General features: G+C 45.9%; 1 protein-coding gene across 1 annotated transcript in view; it reads right to left on the bottom strand.

The window, feature by feature from the left end:
• Positions 1-17,492: 17,492 nt before the first annotated feature.
• Positions 17,493-23,247, bottom strand: part of PID1 (phosphotyrosine interaction domain containing 1) — an 85,548-nt gene continuing 79,793 nt past the window's right edge. Inside the window, exon 3 of the mRNA XM_064516878.1 lies at positions 17,493-20,018. Coding sequence (XP_064372948.1) covers positions 19,542-20,018 — 477 coding nt within the window. The 3' untranslated portion in view covers positions 17,493-19,541. The remainder of the gene's footprint in view (positions 20,019-23,247) is intronic.

Genomic DNA, 23,247 nt, shown 5'->3' with positions numbered 1-23,247 from the left:
CTATGCCAGTTGTGAAAACTATTTCTAGGTGCTAACATTTGGGTACCTATCCTCTATAGTTGCAGAAATTTCACAAATTCTCACATCACATTTTTTGATGAGCTCTAATTCATAATTTGACTGCTCTAATTCATAGTGCATTCAGTGAATTTATTTACCTATATTCTAACTTTGCAGATTTAAAACAGCAGCCACTTCATCACCTGCTTTCAGTTAGTGAGAAATACCCTGGAAACCCCTTAGTCGTCTCGACTTCTGGCATTGCCGCACTGCTGCGAGGCCCCGGGCAGCTCCCGGCTCAACAGGCAGGACGGGCGGGAGGGAGGCACGCGGGATCCTGCGACAGATCAGTGACAGAGTCAGATCCCTTATTTCCTTCTCAGCCGCAATGCTGGGGCGGGGCAGAGGAGAAGGAAGCAGGACTCTGCCCCTCCTTTTGTCGCTTATACCCAGTGTATCGCACCCAGCGCGCGCTGCTCTCTGACATGGGCTTGCGTGCAGACCCCCACGTCAGCCGCTCAAGAAACCCATACTGCATCTCAACCTGGCCAGCGCTGGGGCCAAGTCACACTTCTGAGGTCTCTGGTCAAACTGGTAAGTGCAATCCCAGCTCCTGGTCCTGGGGAGGCTGTCCAGGACCAGTGGAGGGCAGGGGGTCACCAAAGGTGTGTTGTCAGCTAACCCCTTTTTGAGTCTCCTGTCCAGGAGCTCAGCATGACTCCTTTGCTCCGAGACCTGCGACTCACCAAGGCGACGAACTCCACGGGAAGAACGATTCACAGCAGCAGTACTGGCGGGAGGCTCTTCCGTACCTTTGCGAGCGGTGCAGGCGTGGGCAGACTCCTTCCCCTGGAACAGGGAGCGGGGACAACGGCAGGAGGCACTGAGGCCCCCCCGGAGCAGGTACTGGAGGTGACGCCCCGTGCGGACACGTCGCTGCTGTGGCCCACGGGCCAGGAGAAGTGCCCCCCTGCCCTCACACGGCTCCTCAGACCTGCCCAACTGGGCCTCCCCGACCACGTACGTGTCCCGCCGCTACCAGGATCTACTCAGGGGCTGCAAAAGGTACAAAGTTTTTCGGTAACAGTGATCTTGGCAAGTGAGAAAGGCAGCTCCAGCATGCTTTCATACATACATATTTTGGACTCCCATCAAGAGTTATTAAGCAGCAATCACATGAGGCCAGCTCTAGAGCACATTTCTTAGCCATATGATATCAATTAAGTCCGAGTCTTCTGACCGCAAGGAATTGACATTACCTCATATACAAGCAGAATTAAATTCCTGCTCTCCCTCTCCCCATCTTTGAAGTCAGTAATGCCAAATTTCTCCCACATTCCAGGGGGAAGGTTGCAGTTATGCTGGATATGTGGATGCCTTTAATTTGGATTTAGTAGAGCCACATAGCAAATGCTTTGGCTAGAATATGCAACAGCAGTAAAAGATTCACTTGGCCATGCAATGCTGAATAACATATTTATTAGTCCACTGAACAAAATGTGGGCTAGTCAGTCTGCCCATCGAGTCCAAGGAAGGAAGATTCCCTGGCGAAACATTATGCTTCTTTTTAACCACTACATGAACTGAGGATTTTCTTCACTCACAAATTATGCACTGCCATCCGTTATTGGGGTGTACTGGAACTAGGAAAGCCTTCCTTTCTCAATGCATTGCAAAGCCTGACACTGCCAGTGCTTGGGCTGAGCCAGCCAGTCTGCCGCCGTCAGCATTACATGGCAATGCTGACCAGCGAGGGGGACCAGGGACCATAAATTGGATGTTGAACAGGCAGAATGTGTCTGCAATTTGTACTATAATAAATAAATTTAATATCACCTACTAGCTCCTACAGAGCTGTGAACTGAGTTGAAAATTTCAAACCGCTCCCACTGCGGAGTTGTTCATATCTCAAACTCAAACATTTGGCACTAACTGGAAATCCTAACGGAAAGACTAAGACTTGTATTGACAATACAATGTTATTTTAACAGATTTCTAAATCTCCCAGATAAATCCCATTTAGATTTCAGTACAAATCTGTGTGTTTGCATAAGAGGTATGGCCTAGAAATGCTTCTTTGATACCACACATCAACACATTTCCTTCGGTTACATATATGTTTGTCAAACCACAGCAACCCAGTCCTGCAAAATGGTGCAGGAATCTGAACACAGGATTTTGTAAACAGAAGAACTGCTTAACTGAATGCCATATTTCCTTTTGAAGACAATTTTATCTCCTCCTGGCTTATATTTATCAGTCTTGTCCATTTTAATGCCAGTAGTGTAATTTAAGTCTGAAACATGAAGTGGGAAATTACTTTTGTCAGGTAAGTTGGCAGAGTTTTTGTTAGTACAGTGTTATGCAAAATACATAGACTGTTCTGACATAATGCAAAACCAGGAATAATTGCTAAATCAGCTGAAACTAATATATTCCAGATTAACAGTTCTCTTGCCAATTAATGAAAAAAAATGTCTATTATCAATTGCAATGGATGAACATATTTTGTTCATAGCTGTATCAAACATACTAACATTTTTATGAGGAAGAAGACTATTGCCTGATGTAAAACTTTCCAGCTCAAAACCACGCTCTGTATTGAAGACTTTTTAAAAAAAAAAAAAAGAAATAAATATTTGTTGGAATTATGTAGATGCTGCTTTACAGCTCAGTTACAGTATTTTATATTTCCATTGCTGTGTTCTGTTTCCATGAGTCAGGATGATTTATTGCTAAATATTACACCATCATGGAGTTCATATGAAATTTTGGACTGATTCACCACGCCATAGACAAAACTTATCAATACATCACATATTAATTATTTTGATCAATTGAGAGCAGAACTCAAGTAATGTATCTGGGATTAGTACTAGAAATGTTCCCATATTTGTTGTTGTTCAAAGGGTTTTCTTTCACAATCACAAAGAAAAGAACTATTGGTAAATCCTACAGATTAGAGGTTTATGGATGAAGGGATTTTTTTTTCCACTTCAGGTCTGTTTCAAGGGATGATGTGATATTTATGGCTTTGATAAGGTTTCATGCAATTGGATGAAAGCCAAAAATAAGACATTCACAGTTAAAAGGATCCAACTGTAAAGCGAAGCACCAGAGACAGGAATAATCAAGGGTCTGACTGTTCTTAACTTCTCTTGTAAGACCTTTCTCTTTAAAATGTCTTTTCCACCATAATCCATATGATAATGCTCACCTGCGCCTTCTCCACAGCATAGTCTTTGATGCAGGTCACGCCACCCTTAGATCTGGGCTCCCCCAAAGGCTCCATGGTTTCAGCTGCAGTCTTCAGTGCTTCGAAAGCTGCCCCCACCAAGGGAACACGGACAGGAAGGATGAAAGCATGGAGTCTCTCTGATGTCCTACTGTCATATAGACTTTAAGGAGAGATGTTCCCAGAGAAGAGGTGGTGTTCAAATAACCCTGAAGTCAAGTGCTACTCCCCAGAGGTGCCCAAGGAAACAGTGAAAAGTGCAGTCCTGCTACCGTGCGTGGCCAAACATGGAGCGCAAATGGTCTCTTGCCCAAGCTCTGGTAATCAAAATGGAAAGCACAGACTGCTTGAGGCACGAGTATAGTGTACGAGACGAGCAAGCAGCATGTGATAGAAAATGTGCTCTTTTAAGGTTGGCTTATTTGGCAGAGAGGTCAATTTAAGGGGTGAGGAAAAAGGTGGAACGGCGAGGGCACTGCAGCAGCAGAGCAAGGCTGCTGACCACCACAGTCCAGTAAGAAAACTGAAAAAGTCCCATAATCCCGGCTGCAGAAAGCTCAAATGAGAAAACTGTGGTGGAGTCAACAGGTTGAGCAATGGTATTAACATAAAGAGGACTTCGGCTAAGACATGTACATCATCCCCAGCTCAATTCATCGTTCAGTTCCAGTTTCAGGGTTTCCTGCCCCTGACATACACCCTCTTTTCCAGCCAAGTCTACTTTTATATTACTTTTTTGGCTGACATTCAATTGTCTCAACCATCGATCTGGTGTCTCTTTCCCAGCTGCACCTTGGCTCTCTCGTTGCACGCCCGCCTTTGGCTGCTGCAAGCAATGGCAGGGCTTACGGAGGCAGCGGGAGCCCTCGTACATGGCCCCCTGGCATGTCTGGAGTGCTCTAAATACCATGCACTAGCCAAAGCGGTGTGTGTAATCAATGGCCTTGCCACTCACAGGCAAAATAAAGCTGAATTAATGTTGTCCAAATAGCCTTAACTTTGCCATTTCTGAACTTTGGAGTGCTTGACTTTCTAATGTAATTTCTTTTCCATGTAAAAGAATTTGAAGACTAGGAAAAGAATACGAATACTTGTCAGTAATGGAAGGATTTTAGAAAGAATCTCCCTCCAGGAGTAATAACACTAATACAACTGAGCTTGAGTGACAGAAGGACTCCATTACCAGCGAAACAAATTCATTTCTCAGATGTATGTACTCCTATTGAGTCAGGATGTACATGGAAGCAATAAGGATATTCCCAAAGGGATTACAGAGGATGATGCACTGGATTCCTCTCCTCCAGACCCATGCATTGGGACTAGGAGACACTTCTTGCTTTTGTTGGCAGTTTTAAAACAAGCTTCTATCCTGCCTAAAGAAAGAGAGAAGGTGAAAATACTGAAACAGCAGCATCCCAAGGACAGTAGTGCAAGGCCTGAGGTCCCTCACCCTCCTCTGGCCTGAGAAGCTGCTAACGGACCACCAGTCTTGCAACTGTTCTGGCTAATTTAAAACATTTCCGCTGGTGCAGGTCTAGGAGTTTCGCTAGCACCAAGGCAAGGCTCCTGCCTGGAACGGAGCCACCAATCTATGAGAAATATCAGGAGTTTTATGGCAGCTGGTCCAAAGACCATGCCAGGAAAGATTTAGCTGTGGAACAGGAGCAAGTTTTCTCTATCTCACTAGGTCATGGTTTTTCGGTGCCCAATATCTGAGAGTTGCACTGGCTTGATGTTCAGCCCTATTTCTGAAAGGCAAATTGAGGTATTCCCAGGGAAAATGCATTACTTAGTCCCAGCAGCTGAGGGAGCTGGACTTTAAAAAAATGGATTTCTCTATATTAAAAACATATCGCTCTCAGTTCTGGAGGTTATTACAGCCATCCCAAAGCTACACATGCAGAATTCAGACTCCTGCTTTCACTGGCATTTCCAAAAATCACTTGCACTCAGTTGTGCACTCGTGTTGTATGGCATGTAAATAACCACAGGCTGTGTTAGAGCAAGGTTTGAACAGTAGCAGTGTGCTGTGCACATTTGTGGCTTTGCAACTTAAAATTCAGCTCTCCCAAACTCAAGCCAACAACAGCTTTAGGCCTTTCTATGCTCGTTCTGTAAATACGCTCGTACACCTGCACTCTTACACAGATACAGCATACGCTTAGATACATGTAAGCTTTCATTAGGTTCTATGTGGTCCGGCATTATTGCGCCTACACATCATCATAGCTAGCTCAACCAAGAGTGACCACTGACAAAAACAGTCCAGATGTACAAAGAATGGAGGAAAAAAATGAAGCTGAACATACTTTGATGCTATTAAGGAAATAACAGGGTTGCCTTACATAAAGCCTCACTCAGACTGAGTAATTTGTCCCTATTACAGAGAGCACAGAGCAGAACCTGGAGACCTATAGGCAAGAAATAGAAATCAGTAGTGATATGCTGAGTTTTTTCCCTTAAAAGATGCTGGCTTTCCAGTTTGGGGCAGAAACAAGCACAAGGGCACATATTCAGTCGCAAAAATGAGGCTAGAACAGGAATAAATGGGGTGATATGTACCCATTCTCACTGTATCAGAGCAAAGAGCCTGTGGGAGTCAACAGATTGAAAACATCTTTAAAGATTTACTACTGATAAAAAAAAGTTGCACAGCATGTGCTTAACCTATTAACTCATGGCCGTATTCTATCATTGAATTCAATACCTTAATAGGGTTCACATACAGACTAGGTATTTCTATGGAAAATGAGAACATCAGATGGTCCTGGATGAGGTAGGTACATTTAAAAAGATGTAAAGACTCACATTTCAGGGCACGCACATGAGCCGGGAGAGGCAGGTCCTCATGGGCAGGTTAGAGCATCACAGGGACGAGGCTCTGAATCCGTGAGCACCCACCGCTGCCCCGGACCCAGTGACCAACAAAGGGGCCTAACCACAGGGCTGCCCGGTACCATAATTCCTGCATTACTACAGGGATTCAGGTTACATTTTATTGTGTCTTCCTACATGTATATCTGAGAGAAAATAGTATTTGCCATGCTTAAAGTGCACACAAGAATTTTTGGCTGCTTACTCACGTAAACATAAAATTGCCCAATTTGCCACGGGTTTTGCCGTGGGCACTACCCTACCAGTGCCCGGCGTCCACAAGCTGGTTCAGGGTTGTCCTCACCGGGTGCTCGGGACTACGTTGACAGGGAGGCAAAGCCCCTGGCCTTAGCTCTGCCATTAGCCAATGCACAATTTAGCAAATCGCTACCGCTGTCTCGGCATTTTCTGAAGGCGTCAGTCTGCAGCCCATTACCATTGCTATCACATTATCGCTGGGAGCCGGCCAGCGGTGCAGGGTGGCCTTTGGTGGGTCAGACGCTGCCCCGACACTGAGTTCCCCCACGCTGGGAAGCACCAAACAGCTTCAGGTGGGAGGGAGGAGAAGCAATATCTATTTTTTGACATTAAAGAAAAAAAAATCAACTGATGTTGCCAAGGAAAAATATTGGATGTTGTAGTTTGCAAGATAGCAATTATATTTTAAAAGTTTGCATGAAGTTTGCCCTTAGCCCTATGGGTCCTAATTCAATGCCAACCTACAGTCAATACTTTACATAAAAACCCACAGTGCAAAATTTACTCAATACATCTATTTCTAACGAGTACTTTTCTATAAAATGTGGAGCAAATAAGCACGTATATTTTTAGGAGCATTTTAAATGTTTCACTATAAAATTTTATTGTGTATTAAACTTAATTACCTAAATTAAATTCTCAGCTCTTGTACCTGTGCATACTGCTTTATTTTTGCTTCACTAATGCCAGATGGTGCAGCTATTTATTTTTATTTTGAAATTTTGACTGAGTTTATTCAATTATTTTTTATCGGTGGTGAATTAACAATAGAACCTGCTTCAGCTTTGGTATTACTGACAGAGACTGCACAGGCTCTGTGCTGCCAGTCGCGGCTGGCAACATGCACTGGGATGCTTTTTGATGAGAGGCTACAGTAATCATAACAAATAGGACTGAAAAGTACTGTCTGCTAGGACCAAATGTTGAATCAAAAGCACATTTCCATTTTGGAGCCAAATCTTTCTTGAAGCCAGGTTTTCAGAGATGAAAACATTACATCACCTTGAGCGGAAAAAGAAAGGATACAGTAAGAAGTTTTAAGGCAAATAAGCCTTAAGTTTGCCAAATATATTACTCTTGACTATTATTATTAATTTTATCTACGCATTTATGGAACTCCCTTGCATTTGTATATCAAGCATATTAAACCCCCAGCTCCCCATGAGTCTTGACTGTTGCAATAGGAAACTACAGAGAAATAAGAAACAGGATTTCTCTGAGTGGTTTAAAAGTATGTCTTTTTTTATCATTCTTATTCTTTAGATCTGAAAATTGAGTTTCTTATTTATCTAAACATTGTAATAGCAATGTGTTTTCTAGTCAGCCTAATGAGCAGCTCTGTTAGCCATACAAATATAACTCAGTGCCAGGATTTGCCCCTTTCAGAGAAAATTCTATTTATTCTTTATAGGAGGAAGCAGCTGAAAAATCCAGGCATGAAATCATATTACCCAGCTATGCTTTTTTTTTTTTTTTTTTTTTTTTTTTTTTTTTTTTGTTATATTTATGGTCTCTTTGGTAAAATCAAAAGAATGCACTTCTGTGTAATGGGGCATAGTTTGAATGGCACAGTAACCATCATACCATAAAATGTGGAGTTGGGCTGCCTGATTACAAAAGCATGTCCTCCCTCGAATCTTTGCACAATGCAGCTGTTTAAATCACTGAAAGTTTAAAACTGGAGCCACTCGAGAACTAAAATTGCATGTGATGGCAAAATGGTAGAAAATATTAAGCCTGGGCTGCCAATTTCAGAGCGATTTCTAGAAGTCTGGGAGCTTACTGATAAAATTATGGGATGTAGAACATGCAGTATTCATTAAACTCATTCTCTCTTGCTTGCATCATAAGATTTTATATCTTGGCACTTCACCATGGGACTCCTTGAGTTTAGAAATAGGTACCAGCAAACAAGAGAGCGGACTAATGAGGTTTTGAGGTATGGAGCCTATTACCTCTGCTGGCTTCCTCCGCGGACACGCTGCCTGCTACTCTGTGTTCATTTAGTACCGGAGTGTACAAATGGGACAAAATCTTACATCACGCACTGCAAGTTCCCAGAGTTTTATTCTTATGAGAAATCACACAGGCCTTTTTATTTGCTTATTTGTCCTCCTCCACAGAAAGCACCCAGATCACGTAAGCCTTCAAAGATGTCCAAGATGATAGATGTTATGGCATTAACTCAATAAAAACAGTTTTTAATAGGATGCTTTTGATTCTTCCCTGACCTATCTATACCTAAATGTTTTTCCCAAGGTAATTCCCAGCTTCCCAAAAGAGGGCTAAGGCAAGACTCCTCCACCCAGATATTATACACTGAAAACACAAAGAGTATGCCCAGCTGACGCCTCCGGGAGAGCTGAAACAACCACACGCCTGCCCACACTGTGCCGCTCTGAGCAGCCGTGGTGAACCCGTGGGATTTGGGGCCGTGCACGAAGCAGGGCAGCAGCCCAGCACGGGGCCTGGGGCTGCACGCAAAGCCGGAGCCACTGGCCCTGGAGGAGCCTGGCTGAAGCAGCACGGAGCCCACCAAACCCAAAATAAAAAACCAAAATACTTCTATGAATTAAAGATGAAAAAAGAAAAAAATGAATGGGACTTATGTAAAAAAGAAAAAAGAAACAAAGACTGGAGCTTATATGGCCCTCTCGCCCTCTTAAATCTTCCAAGGCAACTCTGAAAAATTGTTCAGTAATACACCACATTTTAACAGAAATAGGTAAGAAAAATGCGGTGGTTATCACTGCAGAGCTAACGTCTGGCCATGATCTGCTCAGGGTGAGATCCTGGAAACCAGTTCTGCTTCCCGGGCCGGAGGGGCCACAGCGCTGCTGCGGGCGGCCCGGGGCGCTCAGAACCGCCCCCGTCGGGTCACCTGGCCTCACACGAGCTTCTGGCACCATTTAATTTTGTAATACGAGGTTTCAGTCCGGCATGGGGCCTTCGCAGCCCTTGCGTGTCAGGCTGACTTTCCGTCCCCATGAGCAGGTCCCCTGCGGTCGCGCTGCTTTGACCCACGCGGGTTCCAGCCCGCAGCCACCCAGCGATCAGGCCCCTGTTTGAACCTTCAAGCTGTGGTGATAAACACACACACGCACTGCGGCTTGGTATAAATTGCCTCGGATTAATGACTTAGAAGATTGTCAACAGTGAGTGAAACAAATGTTGTAATGTTCCGTCTCTAAGGTTTTACAATGGCGGTTTCAGTGCCAAAACCGGACAAAGCCTGTCAGATACGATTAGGTAATCTCAAAGCCATTTCCCCCACCGAAGGAGCGTCTTCGCTCGTCGGAGCGGCCCTGCTCCTCTCGGACACAGGGAAACATCGGCGCGGAGGGAGCAGCGCCTTTGCGGGGGTACTCGGCACCTGGCGCGAGTCACTACCGCATTTCGCTAGGACAGGATTTTTAAAGCAATCAGTTAACTCCAGTGAGGCTGCAGCGGCATTCGCCGGTGCAGAATTTGTCCCTCATCACTCTTCAAAGCAACGCACAGAGTTTGCATGGGACAGGTAGTTTAAGAAAGGAGTACCAGGCACCATTACAAGTCTGCTTCTTCTGTTTTTCCAGCATTATTTAACCCTCTTCCCTGTTGCCAGTAGCATTTCAGTAAATTCAGTCGCCTGTGATAACAGTGTGCCATTCGTAACTTTGCACAAGGATGAGGAACTTGGCTTGCAAGGTAGCCACCTTTCTGTACAACCTCAAAACTATTTAAATCGGAAACGCCAACATAGAGCTGAACATTATAGGCAAACAAGAGTACCACACTTCTGCCTCCTTAGCTGTTAAATAGTCTTTCGAGTTACAAAACTTTTTTCCGCAGTTACAGCTAGCTAGCTATTGTTTCCCTCATTTTTATTAAATCTGAGTGCATGTCAGCTCAGCCTGTTTTGATTGCCACCTGGACAAAAGTTACTAACATCTTGCGTAGTCTGACAACACTTAATCTACAGGATAAGAGTTAGTGTTCTGTTTTACTTAATTAACTTCACTGGACTGATCAAACTTATTTTTCTCTCTGGCTAAGATGCACTCAGCCGCTTGTCTAAAGCAAATTATCTCATAGCCTAGTTATGCTGCTGACACAGGGTCATGAAAAATGTGCCAGCAAAACAGAATCCCCAGCGCTCCAGCAGACAACAATGAACCTCATATTTCACTATAACTTGGCAATTAAGTCAGAAGAAATACCCAGGGAGAGGAGACATTCTCTAGGCTTTCAAGCAGAATAAACCACTGCTGATGAATTAGTTGAGACCCACTGCAGCGCTCAGGCAAAATACAGGCAATTGGAAAACTCTTCGTCCTTAACCTTTCTAATAGCATAAATGAGGATTTCTACAAGGCAGCATGGTAAAAGCAATAACATGCTGCTCAAGCGTATGCTGGTTTTGGAAAGCTTGGCACAATCCAGCACCACTTCACCCTCCAGACATATGAACTGTTGTCAGCCTTCACGGACCATCACAGCGTTGCAAGGTGAGGAGAGAGGCGCTGCTCAGCCAAATCACACGAGAAAAACTCAGAGGACCAGACCTGGCAGGCTTCCTCCAGCTGCTCCAACGCACCACAGCTTCCCAAACCCCTCTCTGGGCCACTTAAACTTCATCTCACCATCAACCCTCAGGCAGCCACCTCGCTTGGGTCCTGTTGCTGCCTGGCCCCAAAACCAGGGGGAAGGGAGGATCCCACAACCCCTTGTGCCCCGCAGAGGCCACGGGAGCCTGCACCAGCCTTGGCGGAAGAGCAGCGCGATGCCCCCCGTGGCCTTGTGGCGCCTTGGGCAGGGGTAGCCTTTGACGGGGCGGTCCCATTAGACCTGGCGGCAGCTGGTGCAGGCATCTCCTTGTGGGCCAGACCGCTGCGGGTCCACCCACCCCTACCTCCAGGCACTTCTCGGTCTTGGTACCTTGCCAGCTCGGTTTGGTTCAGACCTGTTACTAGTGATTGCTTTAACGACTTTGTGAGATGACCACTAAATACCTCTGCAACACAGCATCCCAGCCAGCCTGGACCATGAGGAGAGAGGACCCGCCAGCGAAGCACCGCCGGATGCTGCTGGCATTCAATCCTTGAATGACAAGGATTTTTACTACTTTTCACCCCCTGAAATGATCAGGCATGGGACTGGAACAACACTTTGTCAAAAGGAGAGTAGACCAACCTGCTACAGATGGAGGCAGCAGGGAACGTTAAAGCCATCTCCAGCCCAGGACATCGCCGAACCACTGCTCACCCAACCTGTAGGAGCACAGCAGGCAACCAGCAACGCCGCTGCTGTCCCATTTCCATGCCCCTTCCAAAGCATCCTCTGCTGGGCATGTCCCAGCAACGTGCGTGTGAGCTGGCCCTTGGTCTGAGCCCATACGGCCATCTGAACTCGAGACTTACAGCCACCTGGAGCAGTGCGGACTCGAATCCCCCACGGCCAAATACCTGCAATGGGTCAAGTAATAACAGCTGGGCAATTACGAACTGGTCGTTCCTATGTAAACAGAAAAAAGAAGGGTGGAAGAAGATTGTGGCCTTTTACACTGTGCTCTTAATAGTCTCGTACTTCATCATTTAAATACTCCCAGAACACGGTAGGAAGAGCTGTATTTTTCTGACAGGTCACACAAGTGTGAGCAGCACGTGCTACCAGCAGAAGACCCTGTGCTGGCTCGGTGACTGAGCCACGACGGCGACCCTCTGTGGGGACACCGGACCACATGGCAGGAGCGGGGCACCGCACCACACCTCTGTCTGGTGACGGCAGACTCGGTTCCAGGAGAGCGGGGACCTTTGCTGCTGAGCTGCAAAGACTACGAGGAACAGTGCAGGCAGACACACGGCCTTTTTCTGGTGTGCGCAGAGCTGACTCCAGGAAAGGCCAAGGGAAAGCTGGGAATCTGGGAGAGGACCAGGCCCCAACGTCGTGAGCTCCGTGTCTAGGGGAGGCTGTTGAGCACAGTGCGTTAGTCAAGGGCGCTGTCATGATGTATCGCAGTTTCAGATTTCACCTGTTTCTACATTCGGATGGGCCTGACATCTTTTATGGATATAAAAATATCCCACAGTTGACTAGGTCATCATTTAACCTCGTTTTTCCTTTCTAGAGGAGTTTCCTTTGAAGCTTCTCCACGTATTTTATTACTCTCTGGGGTTCTGCAGTATCTGCTGTTACTTGACACCACCAGATTTGGAATCCATCAAGGAAGAGACTGAACCAAGGAGCAGGGAAACAGCAGTAAGCGCTCAGAGTAAGGGCCACAAGGATTCAACCTGACTGTGTAAGCAAATTACAACCTCGATTAATTATATCCTCAGTAATTATGTCTAAAACCATTTCTCCTACCTCTAAAAGAGAGGTAAACTGATTTAAGATAGCAGTAACTCTCATTTTTCACATACATGTGACCCATACCAACCTTGAAAAATTACTTGTTTTCCAGGAATGAGACGCGTAAGGCTAGGCCAATCCAGTGGCGTCCGTAGTTCTCAGAAAAATTATACTGCTCACAGAAGAAAAAAAAATCTAATCCACATTTTGCATTATTCATAGGATTATAATGTTTCTCCTCTTTTTGACAGTAGTATGATTTACAGGAAAATAACAGAGAATGTACTGCTCAACTCAAATCAAAACATAATAGGTAACTTTTTTCCAGTAATATTTTCCTACGGCACTGATGGAGGAAACAGGGAAAGAAAAGACTTGCTCTTGTCTGCCTAGTCATATTCCCCCTGCCCTGCTGAAGGCATCCTTGGATTTTGTATCACACGACATTCACAATACCTAAAAGGCGCTTCTTTGCCATGAGAGCTGGGCTTCTTCTAGCGGCAGGTCTTCAGCAGCGTTCTCATTTGGCCAGTGTAAGCGCACAGCAAGGCGCTGCATTAACATATGAGCATTTTTCTCCTGAGGAGAAAACATTAGCAGCTCTTTTTTGCAGGTGCCTTCTGCCACAGACATAAAAAAAAAAAAAAAAGAAATCAAAATGAATCAACCCCCTGCCCCCAACTTTCTGGGAATAATTGGAAATCAGGTCTTTTGCCCACATGACCTACTGCTGAAGAAAGGTGCTGTGGCAGGCTTGGGCTTCGTCCGCTAGCACAGCCTTCTCGCACATCTTCTCGCAGGCTGCCAGGATCTGCTCACTGGGTAGGGATTGCTGCTCCAGATATTCTTAACGGCTTTCACAGCTGCACGATAGAAATCTCCTTTCTCCTTCCCACTTTTCCAGAAAAGCACACGTGACAATCCACGTCCCTCTGGCTGGGACATGCAGTTCGACGCCCCTTTTTCTTGCAGTGGGATAACTCAGACGGGGAACTATTTGAAATCAACCGAACGATGGAAAAGTGGAAGGGGCGGAGGTGAGGGCAGGATTCAGGGCAGCCCCGGGCCGTCGGAGCGACCTGCCGAGCAGCCCACCCCACTGGCATGTGGGATCATGCCGCTCTCCAGCCACCGCGGCAGCCATCTTCCCCACACAGAAGCCATTGCCACCAAGGCACCACCGCACGAGACCGTCACCCAGCAGGTTCTCTCGGCCCAGCGAAGGCCTGCCTCCCGTTGAGTGGTGCCGGGTGTCTCTGCTGAAGCGGTCACAGAAAGCTCTCCAGCGGCTCATCCTCATGCCCCAGCCTTCAGCGGACACTTCGGCTTGGGGAAGCCCTTCAGAGGAGACCGCACCACCTCGAGGTCCACGCGGCCATTTGTGCTGGCTTAGCAGCCTGGCCCTGGCTAGCAAGCCTGGGCAGACCCTCCGTTCCCGCGCGGATGTTGGCCTGCCGGCAGGGTCCCCTGTGCCCACCTGCCCCTCCGTGCAGCCCCACGAGCTCCCAGCTCAGGTCCTGCTTGCACCCTGGCCAGCCTGCACGTCACGTCCTTGCTCCAGGACATCTCAAGACCCTTTTCAGAGAAGGCACCACAAAAGACAGGATAAGATGTCTCTAAACAAACAACTCTTCTCAATAAACCATCATCAATGCTCGCAGCCCTGGCATGGGAGGTGCCTGGCTCACGCAAACCCGCAAGCCCACAGCAAGCCAGCGCAACTGCCGGCTCACACCATGGGAGATCTGATGGGGAAGCACCGGGTACCCACATGGCGCCATTCCCCGGCTGGCCCCAGCCCCGTGCACCCACCTCCCCCAGCCCTGGCACCGCTGCCGGCTTCTTCCCAGCTGGCAGAAGGGAAATGAGGGAAGTGGAGAAGCGGGGGAAGCCCGGCTACTTCAGGGGGGTCAGGAAGAGTTTCAAAATGCAAGGAAAGTTGCAGCCACTGATCTCTAGTTGTATGATGAAAGGAAGGAAATCTGTTAGTTAACTTTATCAAAGGAGGAACCTTTAAAAAACACCATATGTCTGTTAAAAATTACATTAGGAAAAAAGTATAAAAAATGTGCTGTTTTCATAAAAGGATATATTCTCTTACTATAAACTCTTGGCAGACTTACCACTAGTCAACAGGATAACAACCATACATTTAAGCTATCACCTCCCAATTACACACAAATTAACAAAGCAAGAAATCTTGGTTCAGAGCTCCCCCTGCCATTAAAGTCAATAGGGAAAAATGAGCACAATCATATATCATTCCTACAGCAGCTAATTGGGCATGGAACTGGCAGACTCCAGTGGCAAATGGCAAATAATGCATATTGTATACGAAATGTTGCATGTATATGAGAAGTTAATTTGCTTCCCACTAAAGGGAAAGGGCTTTTTTTTTAAAAAAATCCAGCCATTTATCTGAATACTAACACCTCTCCCATTACATGCACCCATCATGGGGAAAATACTTACTAAGAAGCATTAAATTTCAAAGTGGGCCAATTTAAAAGTGTATGTGTGTGTGTGCATGCATGTGTACATATATATATGCATACAGATACTTGTGTACACATGAGAATCTTATAATTTAAATAAAATTCACTCTGAATAAGCTGATATTGAAGTCTCAAAACTTGCAAGAATAACATATATATATAAAATATTCTGAAAGACAAACATCGAGTTGTCTCCACATCAAGGCTTCTCAGTCACTTACCATTTATTGATATGTTTTGAGAATGTTAAATATAGTCCTATGGCAATGCACAATTGCTTTTTCACATAAAAATGAAGACAGCCACTACTAGAAAATTAGGGAGGGGAACCAGCTGCAGAGGGTTTTTTGTTTGTTTTTTTTTAAGCATTAAAATGTTCTTCGCAGCCTTGGAGTTTAAAAGAGGAAAAAAATGACTCTCTGCTTTTCTCCTTCCCTACGAACGAAAAACCCAGACGCTACCGAGCTGACCTTTACAATTCCTGAGCAACAATCACCTACTTGAGCACCACAGAAAACTTGGTATTGAAGTACGGAAGAAGACAGCTAGACCTCAGACCCACAAAACTCAGCAAGCTTACTCTGCATATGATAACACTTACTTCCTTTTCCCTTAGTGTAGTTTAAAAAAGGAAAAAAAAACAAAAATTGCTGTGATAAAACATTGGTCCTGTTGCACATTAATGTTGGGGCCTAATGGCCTAAACACTCCCTACTTTTTTCCAGTCCTAACAGCGCACTTAGATATCTGACTTCTCTCCTGTCTCCCCTACAAGCACAACGGGGACAGGAGCCCCCCAGGCGCTCTCCTGGCTGACACGGGAGGAACCCGTCGACCCACACGGGGACGTGGCGAGCTCCAAAACAGTGCTCTTTGTAGCTGAAAGGCAAAGAAAAAAAGCTTTAGCCAATTGGAAGTGATTTCTGGTACAATTTTATGACCTTCTTTTCCAACAGATTAATTCAAGGAAAAGTTAACTCGCTGTTTCAAGCATGATGTTTCTTTCCTGAGAACAAGAATTTTCTCCTTTATATTGTTTTTATCATTGAAAATTCTCACGTAACGCACTGCCGCCGAAGGCAGAGGAATACCGCCGGGGCCGCAACGCCAAGCGCCGCAGGATGTGCCTGCGTGAGACCCCCGGCTCCCGCGGGCTGGTGCGACGCCCGCGGAGGCAGCGCACAGGAATGCCGTTTCCAATGGACGCAGGCAACTTGCAACCAGGCAAGCCCCGTGTTTCCCAAAGCATCGGTTCCTCCAAACCCTGCCCATGAAGTACAACGGCCCCAAACCACAGTCAAGTGCAGCAACCCCACGGTTCCCCGCTCACTGAGCACACGGCAACGCTCCTGGAGCCTTCCTCCCCTGACAGCAAGCCTCAACGCGGAAAATAATTTAAATTCAAGAGGGCTTCCTGAAATCACATTCCCGGGCTGTTCCTGTCCTGCGTGCCACCACGCAGCCCCTCCTTCCAGACTGAGGAGAACAACCCCGTGGGCACAGGGGTTGCACGAGCAGGCACCACTGGTCGCAGAAGGGACGAGGAAGAGGAGCAAGACATGACGTCAGGGCGCAGCGTGGAAAGCCACATCTGAATAGTTCTTTGCATTTCCACCCATGGCTTCTGTGTATCGTTCCCACTGCCCTGCTGGAAACGAAGCCAGCACCGTTTGCATAAATGTACAGTGTCCTTAAACAAGGTATTTGGGATGTGACCCACGCCTGCAGGTAACTTAGGGAGACAGGATGCATTCAGCAGATCCCAACATTTTGGGAGGAAATACCATGCTGAAAATAAAACGGTTATGACATTTCTGTCCAGTCCGGCTCCGTCTGGGTTTGTCTGCTGGAAGGGGCAGGCTGTGTCAGCCGCAGGGATCACATCGCCCCAGGCAGGACCACGGCCCTGACTTTCAAGGATCGGGCTCAAGAAACGGAAATCCCCAACCCGAATCAGCAGACTTCACCCCCTCCTCCCGCAGGCGCAGCCCAGCACGCGCCCACAGCGACCAGCCTGCGCGGGGAAAGGCACCCGCAGTCTCACCTCTCCCCCGGCTCGGGCTGCCGTCGGCCAAGGCTGGGGCTCACCGTCAACGCTCCCCTCGTCACGAGGAGCAGCTCGCCGAGGGGATGAAATACAGGATTTCAGACACTCACTCAGAGCAATTTCGGTGGCAGAACATCCAAACAAGTAAAGAAAGTAAAACATGATTATAGCTCTGCAAGAAAGAAAATCATTTGTTCAAAGTTGGAAGAAATTTTCAGAATTTTGCCTCTGGTTAGAAAGACAGATACTTGCATAACGGGATTCAGATCTTTATTTTAAGCAACATATAGCCTATACATGACCTCCAACTTCCAAACGGGCATTAGGGGGAGAAGAAAATTTCACCTTTACAGCTGTATTTGAAACCACTGGATCACCAAGAGATTCAGAGAGAAACAAATCTGGGAATATGCTGAGCTTAGTGTTTTATTCCCCATCCCACCATCTAATGCCAGACCTGAACCATTTGTGATTTATATAACCAAGGCAAGGTACTGTTCCAGTTCAGCAGGGCTCATTTAAACTCATCGCTCAGAGGAGGGAAAATAAATAAATCTCTGGCACCTCCCACAAAGCAGAAATTATAAATTGTGTCCACACACAGAAAAGTTTTTTAAAAAAATCTCTTAGCAATATCTCGCCTCAAATATTTAATAGAAAATCATTTAAAATTATTAAAAGTAATTCTCATGGAGACTGATGTAATACTAAATGGAAATAAATTTACATTTTCATTCCGCTAAGCCAACGGAACAGAGAACTCGCACACATTAACAAAACCACATAGGGATGCATTGGAAAGACAGCCTAAAACTCCCAAGCTTTAACTCAAACTTATTTTTTATTAAAGTATGAATGCATTTATGCTGAAGAATAGTTTACATACATTGTAAAGCAACAAGCATATTTTCAAGAGGTGTGGGCCCTCCTCAATATGTCTCCATGCTTATTCTACATGCTTTAACATTGGACTCACACATACACTCTCACACAAACATATATACCCACAAAACACAGACACAGAGCTATCTGCTTCAATTAGCTTTCTTTTAAGGCTTCTGTAAGGTGCCCTAGTGCCCCTAACATTACCATGATTAAGAACAAAATTGTATAAAGGAGCAGCATTACTTGCAAACTATTGATCTGCTCTTGGCCTTAAAAAATATCAAGTGAAACAAGTCTTATTTGAGTTTTATTAAACATCCGCATTTATGAAAGGCAGGACTCTCTGTATCTGCGAACAAGGGAAGGTACGGGGATCTTAACACGAGCTTCTCCACCAGAGCAAACTGTCAAACCTGACCCCAAAGGAGCACTTTTTTCCCAATCTTTACAGCAGTGCAGCTCCGGCACCCCGTGCCCGGGCCGAGGGGCCGGCGACGCGGGGCACTGCGGCGCTGAGGCTGCCACGCTCACACCGCTTCAAACCTGAGGTCGATGAGAAATCACAGTTCAAATACTGACAGAGCCGAGTGTCTGAACAACATCGCTCAGTTCTTACCAGCGGGCCCACTTCCTACGGAGCACAGCGGGGATGGAAAACGCACACGAAACGGTGCTGGTCCCCGGCCATCGCGAGTTTTTTCTCCCACCCCTTTTTGGTATCCTGCAGTACATAGCCTGAAACTGCAGCTACTGGCGCTGGGTGAAAGACGTGGCTGCAGGTATATTAAGGAAATAGGTACAATGAATAAAATAAAGGATAGCATATGATATAATGTGTAAATACAAGCATCTTTTTTTAGTTTTTTTTAATCTGTGAAATGTGAATTAACTGCAGAATGCCAGGCCATTAGTCTAAAAGGCTGCGTATGGCTGTTTTAGCCTACATAGGGTCAGAGGATTTTGCAATACATCGTGGAGAAAGGTTCTCCTGGACTCATTAGGGCTTTCCTGTCCTACGTGCTCTTCTGTATCAGCACCAGCCCCTAGCTATGAATGCCAGAGCAGCAACTAATAAAATTGCCTGACTGCTTTTATAAGACAAACAGGAATGAATCTACTTCATAGTATGCACCTGAACTACAGAGACGAGAAAAGGTCAGTGATGAGTGGGTGAGAGAGACTGGGGGAAAAAAAAGAAGCTTTTTTCTCACGTTTACAGCAGCAGCAGATTTCAAGGTAATGTAATTACTTTAATGATGCATATCTTTAGGTACTGAATTGCTCTTTTGATTTAGAAAGCTGGTCAGCCAAGTGTTTGGCAGTCTTTTCATTCCCCAATTTCAACTGTTGCGTATTCATCTATCAGCTCTCATTCCCTTGGCCATTTCCGCCTTTGCTGAACCGCGAACGCGTTCAGTCAGCCATCGTCAGGCTCGAATTCATGAGACACTTCCTCTGATGAACTATTCCTGTGGATCCGGCCGTCGCTTTTCATGCTGTGAAAAGTCTTCTTAAAGGCCTCCATCATGGCATGGGCCAGCTTCTTGGCCTCCAGCTTGCTCTCGCACTCTACCGCGTGGCAGTCCATCTGGTAGGACAAGTCATCGTTGATCTCCCTGTACACCCAAGCAAAGATGTTTGGGCTGACGTTGTGGTCAGCAGTGCAGTAGGCTATACGTGCGACCTGAAAGGTATCCATGTGGACCGTCGCCTCGCCTTTGAGGTCCAGGTGGTGCAGCCAGACTTGGAAAGGGCGAATTTCCAGCAGGGCGTTCGCCGGGTAAACATCCTCCCTGGCGAGCGTGTGCTTCTTCCATAGTTCGATGACTGGCTTCTCTGTGCAGCCTGACAAAAATTGCATCCCTGTTGTGGAAACCTTACCCAAATATGTCACCTGCAAAGAAGAGTAGAAAGAGGTGAACTACAGACAGTAGACACTGGTGATGCTTTTTGCCGTCTTGGGGGACTTTGTCCTTTACCTGGAAAATAAAAGCAACCTCCCTCCCAGGCTTCCCTGTTTCCCCATCACCTTCAGAAAAGCAGTTTTCAAACCGGTTTCCAGGTATTTATGTCTTCAAGCAGTGACAAACCCAGATGTTAAAAACGTTCGGTCTCTCTGAATTTCCCAGGATTTTACTCTCTTCAGCCCATCTGGAGATCCCACCTTTAAAGCCCACGACTGCCCCGCTGAGCGCGTGTGAGCAAGTCTAAGTGCCAATGCACTGATGAGTGCCAGCGGACCAGCCCCCAGGTGACTGCGCTGCTAACCACCACTTTTAATTTTCTACTATATCCTAATGGTTTATTTATATCATATTTCAAACGTTAACATTAGGGAGACTGAGACGTTCTCCATTTGACAATGTAAGGCTGCAGGGGGTCAGAAATGCATGATCACAGCAGAGAATTTTAAGCTATTTAAATGTGTTTTCCAAAATGATCCTGTTTTTCCACCACGTCTACTATTTCTGCTGAAGTATTAAGCCAGGAATAACTCAGAAATGTTCAAAACTCTCTCTTCCCTTCTGAGCTGCAGGATTGAGACATTTCTTAAATTGATTTAAGAAAATATCCTGTTAAAAAAATCTAGTATTAAATCCAGCTTAGTTTAACCACATCATCTCTTTGCTTTTATGTCTAGCTCTGTTGAGCAAATATCCTGTCAGCCAATCTGTACAGGAAAGCAATGAGTCTTGACTGCCATTGCCATATTTTGTTCACCAAAAATCAAATTCACTGAATAGCCCATATCGAAACGCCATATGAACCCTGTGGAGAAACATTCCCCTATGGTCACACGGCTTCTACAAAGACATCCTTCCTCTGCAGCTGAATGGAAGATTAGTTTACCTGGGAAAAGAAAGATTTTCTCTAAAAAAGACAGATCAACAACTAAGTAAATACAATTATGCAGATGATTCTATTTATCACTGTTGTCAGAACGCCACATTTAAGAGTAAATATATGAAAACAAAATTACTTCTAATTTGTCTCTTGCAGCAGTAACTGTGTGACACCGAATCCTAGGTCTCCTGCTCAGTCTCTCATTTTTACCAAGGCTTTGGAAAAAAGTAATTACATTTGCTTTTCAAAATAATTTCTTCAAAATGAAGTATTGAATACACGGTATCAGTTATTTTTATCTTTGATATGCATTAAAAACGTAAAGAAAAATATGAGATTTCCAGATGTTTAAACACTTCAGAAATCTTATCCACGAAGAATACACGATTTTCATTCCACACAAACAAAATATTCACCAGAAAAATATTTTGCTGCAAACTTCATAGGTTTTGTTAAACTCGGAGACACTTCATAGGTTTTGTTAAACTCGGAGACCTAAATTAAGCCATAATTAGGAATAAGCTTACAAAACATTATTTGGAGGTCCATGTGGCTTAACATGCCAGCCAAGAAAGCAATTTCATCGCGCCGACATTGCCAAATGGAAAGTCTTATTCTTTGCCTATAAATATTCACGCTTTGCACTGGGAATATTTTAAACCTTATACAGTTTTATATTCTTTCAGTAGTGTGAACCACAACAGCTAGAGCAGTTAGCAGCGCAAGACCTACCAGCATGCTGTTTTGTTTTATTTTATTTTATTAGCGACGAGAGCCGAAGTTCCCCGAAGTCCTGTAGAGCAACGCAAGGGGAAGCCGCAGCGCTCCTGACGGGACCTGAGCGCGCACGAGCGGCACGTGAAGGAGCAGGCAGCACCGGGCCTGGCTCGTCCGCAAGAGGAAAAAGCTTGCTGCGCGGGAGCTCCCCAGCTCCGCGGTGCGCGGAGGGGCGAGGGCGGAAAGCCCGGCGTGTCCCCGACGGCGCGTCACGCCTTGCCGAGCCGCGGCGGCACAGCCCACTCGAGAGGCGGCAGCACGGGTCCTTGCAGGCCGGCGGCACAGCCGAGCTCGATGCGGCCGTCCCCCCGGGGCCCAGCTTCTCCACGCGGACAACTACAGAGCGACGCGCCCGGCAGCTCTGGCAGCAGAGGCCCCGAGCCGGGTGTCGCACGGGAGTACAGATCAGTGTGATGTTCTCGCTGCTCCTTCCCCGCTGCTGACAGCAAATCCCTGTCTGCTGCTCTAACTCCCTACATGGGCTGCCTACATGTGGGGGGAAAAGGTATTCCTACAACTAAAGTTATTAAATGAAGCAGAGTGATGAATTACTCCAAAAAGCAGAAAGTGGCTGAGACAAAAATAACTAATACAAAGGATAGGATGATGGCTTGTTTACCAAAGCGGGATTAAATGGTCTGACTTACTGTCCCAATTGTGTCACAGTCTAACCGTGTGGAAATCTTGGGAAAGTCACTTCCCTGAGCAGCACTTTGGATCTCCGTTCAATACATTCATTTTCCTGAGGATACATTCATAAATATTTGTAAGGTGCTCAGACATTTCCCTGAGTCAACAGGAGACAGAATATATAAGGAAAACGTCTGTTTGAGAGTCTCTTCTGTACTGTGTGTGTCATATAGAAACATCAACATCTACTAAAGTTAATTTTTTTAACAGACAATCAGATATTTCCTACTTGAGATACAAGCATTTCAGAAGAGCAGCACTACCCAACCCTTAGCTAAGACGGCCATCTAACACGTCATTGCTTGGCGCTCTCCTGCAAGGTACAGGACGGGGATGCAGAGGGCTGGCAAGACTTCGTGAGTATCCGACACAAAAAAGCTGTCATTCCTTTCAGAACAAAGATTTCTTCATGATTAAGTATTATCTACGTGTTACACACCATACATTAATCCATCCAGAACGGGCTAATTTCGCAACCTAGTTAGCAACATGAATAATGGCAGGTACTTCACCAGTGTAAACTAAAAATGGCCAAAGGTGGATTTACCGGGTGGTTTTCCCTGGGGCGTCAGTCACAAGGTGAGCCCACACGTAACACGGCCAGCACTTTGGCCCCTACTCCCATGAAGTCCAACTCACACCCACTCTTAAAGGAAGTATTTTACTTAAATGCACAGAAATCACTGACCGCACACACCATTAGAGGAAAGCTACTGAAGTACAACCATTTTGCTTCCCAACTTCAAGTTCGCCAACCAAAGATGAAAAACCAAACTATTTCCTCCTTTGCCATCCTCCCCCGGCACGCCACT

This window comes from Dromaius novaehollandiae, chromosome 9 (assembly GCF_036370855.1).
Source record: "Dromaius novaehollandiae isolate bDroNov1 chromosome 9, bDroNov1.hap1, whole genome shotgun sequence".
Classification (NCBI taxonomy): domain Eukaryota; kingdom Metazoa; phylum Chordata; class Aves; order Casuariiformes; family Dromaiidae; genus Dromaius; species Dromaius novaehollandiae.
Note: the sequence above shows the minus strand (reverse complement) of the source record. Positions and strands in the feature narration are given on the sequence as shown.